The sequence below is a fragment of the Arachis ipaensis genome, chromosome B4, assembly GCF_059453495.1.
Source record: "Arachis ipaensis isolate K30076 ecotype BB chromosome B4, ASM5945349v1, whole genome shotgun sequence".
Lineage (NCBI taxonomy): Eukaryota > Viridiplantae > Streptophyta > Magnoliopsida > Fabales > Fabaceae > Arachis > Arachis ipaensis.
The window spans coordinates 45,970,815-45,974,493 of record NC_142439.1 but is presented as its reverse complement, the minus strand read 5'-3'; the positions used below and the strand labels follow the sequence as shown (position 1 = coordinate 45,974,493).

The window sequence follows — 3,679 nt, the reverse complement described above, 5'->3', positions numbered from 1 at the left end:
AAGGACCAAGAGAGTTTGTATGAGTATTGGACTCGGTTCAGGAGGCTATTGGAATCTTGTCCACGCCATGGATTGGATACTCACTTGCTCATTAGTTACTTCACCGGAGGTCTTTGTGTGGAAGATAGAAGATTACTCACCGCTTCTAGTGGTGGTTCCCTTTCCAAAAACAAAGCGGCGGAAGAAGCTTGGAGCTTGATAAAATATGTTACCAAGGCTACACAACATGTAAGGGTAAGAAGCAATCCCCTCAAGGGTGTGGTGCAAGCACCACCTTCCGAGGCAAGCTTAACCAAGGTGCTCGGGGATATGACCACTATCCTTACGGAGATGCATAACGAGCAAAAGGCATTCTACTCTATCCAAGCCATCCGAGCCCCACCCCAAGTTGCTCAACTTGAAGGCCCTCCTAGAATTTGTGGTTTGTGCTCTAGCACCACACATTACACCGATCAATGTCACCAAATTCAAGAGGAGTACACCCTTGCCGTAGCCAATGTGAACTACAACAACCGTCCACCCTATCCCTCTCAAGGCCAAAACAACTACTCTCATGGCAATAATCACAATCAAGGGTGGAGGGATAATGCACAAGGGAGCAATCAAAATCAAAGATGGAATAACTCTTCTTCTCACTACAACAACAATCACCAATCCTCATCCCAATACCACCATAACAACAACAACTACCAAGCTAACCAAAATCATCACAACCAAAACCAAAATAACTACACCATGTACCAAGCACCACATCAAAGACAACACTCCAACCAAGCCTCCTCATCTTCCACCAACCAAGTTGATAAACTTAGAGCTACTATGGAAAAACAAGAGGAGAATAACAAGGCTCAATTCAATACCTTTAGTGCACAATATGGTAACATGAGTGCTCAATTAGCCAATCTCACTAACATGATTTCAAAGTTATCCATGTCCTCCTCAAACAACAACACCAACCAACCCTCAAGCTCTTCTAATCTTCCATGCCAACCCCTTCCAAATCCAAAGGGCGGTTTCAATGCCATTACTCTACGGTCAGGAACAACTTTAGAGGAGATACCTCCTAGGGTCATGGAAGACATTCATGAGGAAGAAGTGGTTGTTGAAGCTCCACATGAAGAAGAAGAGGTAGACAAAAGGCATGAGGAAGAAGAAGCAAGCCTTAAGGAACCCAAGAGGAAAGCTATAGTGGACGAATCCATTCCTATCCAATTCCCTTCCATGGTGAAGAAAGCAAAGAAGACTCCGGAGTTTGATTTAAATATGCTTCAAGTGTTTAAGAAGGTCGAGGTAACCATACCACTTCTTGATGCTATTCAACAAATTCCAAAGTATGCAAAATTTTTGAAGGACTTGTGTACACACAAGGATAGGATAGGAGAGTTGGAGACATTATCCTTGGATAGTTCCATTTCTTCCTTAATGAAGCCTATTCCAGAAAAATGTGGTGACTCTGGACCGTGTTTGGTGTCTTGTCGTATTGGTGGGCGGACTTTTCATGACTGTATGTGTGATCTAGGGGCTTACGTAAGCATCATGCCAATTTCTATCTTTGTGCGGTTAAACTTAGCTCCATTACAGAAGTCGGCGGCAAAATTTGCCTTAGCTGATAAGAGTGTGATCACTGTGATGGGAATAGTAGAAGATGTACTTGTGGCAATCAAGGACTTGGTATTTCCAGTTGACATCTACATTCTTGATATGCTCCTAACAGAGAATAGAAGCGCTTCCTCCATTCTACTTGGTAGACCCTTCCTAAATACCTCTAAATTCAAGTTAGATGCCTTCACTAGCACATATTCCTTTGAGGTCGAAGACAACACTATCAAGTTCAATTTGGAAGAAGCCATGAAACACCCTCCCGAAGAGCATTCTGTTCTCGGATGTGATGTAATCGATGAGGTGGTAGTGGAGGTACGAAGAGAAAACCACAACAAGTTGTGCTACCCCATTGTTGAAAAGACAGATGACCAAGAGGGTGAACAAGAGAAAGTTGTTGATAATGAACTCCAGGAGCTTGATGAAAAGGAACCTCAAATTAAGGCAAAGAGTTAATTGAAGCCTCTTCCATCTCATTTGAAGTATGCTTTCTTAGAGGACAACCAAAGGTTCCCGGTTATTATTGCTAGTGAACTTTCGAGTCAAGAAGAAGAAAAGCTCCTAGATGTCCTGAGAAAGTACAAGAAAGTAATTGGTTGGAGCTTGGCTGACATTATGGGGATTAATCCCGCAAGTATATGCATCGTATCTTTCTCTAGGAGGGAGCTCGGCCGGTGAGACAACCGCAAAGAAGGCTCAACCCCACCATCCTTGACGTGGTGAAGAAGGAGGTCACTAGGCTACTTGATGCGGGTATCATTATCCGATTTCTGACAGTGAGTGGGTGAGCCCGGTCCAGGTTGTTCCCAAGAAATCGGGCATCACTGCAGTTAAGAAGGATGATGGTGAAGTGGTCACCAAGAGAGTACAAAATGCTTGGCGGGTGTGCATCGATTATAGAAGGTTGAATGCCGCTACAAGGAAGGACCACTATCCTCTGTCCTTTATTGACCAGATGTTGGACCGACTGGCAGGTAAATCCCATTATTGCTTTCTTGATGGCTTTACTGGTTACTTCCAGATTCACATTGCTCCTAAGGATCGGGAAAAGACCACATTCACTTGTCCCTTTGGCACCTTTGCTTACAAAAGGATGCCATTTGGGCTATGCAATGCACCTGCTACTTTTCCGCAGTGTATGATCAGTGTCTTTTCCGATCTGATGGAGAATTGTCTGGAAGTCTTTATGGATGACTTTAGTGTTTATGGAACTTCATTTGATAGTTGCTTAGAGAACTTGGCCAAAGTCTTAGCTAGGTGTGTTGACACTAACCTTGTCTTAAATTTTGAAAAATATCACTTCATGGTGAGACAAGGTATAGTGTTAGGACATGTAGTATCTAATGAAGGCATTTTTGTAGACCCGGCCAAGGTCGATGTTATCACCAATTTACCTCACCCCTCATCTGTGAGGGAGGTCCGTTCTTTTTTGGGGCATGCAGGATTTTACAGGCGCTTTATCAAGGATTTCAGCAAGTTTGCTTTGCCATTGTCGCACCTGCTCCAAAAAGATGTGGACTTTGAGTTTGACAGTGCATGTGTGAGTGCGTTTGAGGAGTTAAGGAGAGTTCTTACCATGGCACTGATTGTGCGAGGCCCCAACTAGATGCAGCCATTCGAGATAATGTGCGACGCGTCAAACCATGCTGTAGGTGCCGTGTTTGCACAGCGCGATGGTAAACTCCCTTATATCATTGCTTATTCTTCAAAAACATTGGATGCGGCACAATCCAACTATACCACTACAGAAAAAGAACTCTTAGCTATTGTTCATGCTTAGATAAATTCATATCTTATTTCCTATGGTCCAAAATAGTGGTATACACGGATCATGCAGCTTTAAAGTATTTATTAACAAAGAATGAGTCGAAACCTAGGCTCATACGTTGGATCTTGCTCTTGCAAGAGTTCGACATTGAGATTAGGGATCGAAGTGGGTCTCAAAATTTGGTTGCGGATCATTTGAGCCAGCTTGAGAATCTTAAATATGACCCATTTCCGATTGATGACTCATTCCCCTTGGATAGTTTGCATATTGTATCGGATAGCTTTCCTTGGTTTGCACCAATGGCGAACTACT

The 3,679-nt window shown here is 43.3% G+C and overlaps 1 protein-coding gene across 1 annotated transcript; it reads left to right on the top strand.

Annotated features, from left to right (window-relative positions):
• Nucleotides 1-930: 930 nt before the first annotated feature.
• Nucleotides 931-2,055, top strand: LOC148567412 (uncharacterized). Its single transcript, XM_088484565.1, has 3 exons — nt 931-1,289; nt 1,560-1,744; nt 1,910-2,055. The coding sequence occupies exons 1-3, from the start codon at nt 931-933 to the stop codon at nt 2,053-2,055; spliced, it is 690 nt and encodes a 229-aa protein (XP_088340691.1).
• Nucleotides 2,056-3,679: the final 1,624 nt, after the last annotated feature.

What these genes read in the sequence shown, in the direction of transcription:
- LOC148567412 (XM_088484565.1), top strand. Translation starts at nt 931, where the DNA reads ATGTCCTCCTCAAACAACAACACCAACCAACCCTCAAGCTCTTCTAAT. An exon ending in CAAGTGTTTAAGAAGGTCGA is followed by an intron (nt 1,290 to 1,559) that starts GGTAACCATACC and finishes TATCTTTGTGCG; the next exon opens with GTTAAACTTAGCTCCATTAC. An exon ending in CGCTTCCTCCATTCTACTTG is followed by an intron (nt 1,745 to 1,909) that starts GTAGACCCTTCC and finishes ATGAGGTGGTAG; the next exon opens with TGGAGGTACGAAGAGAAAAC.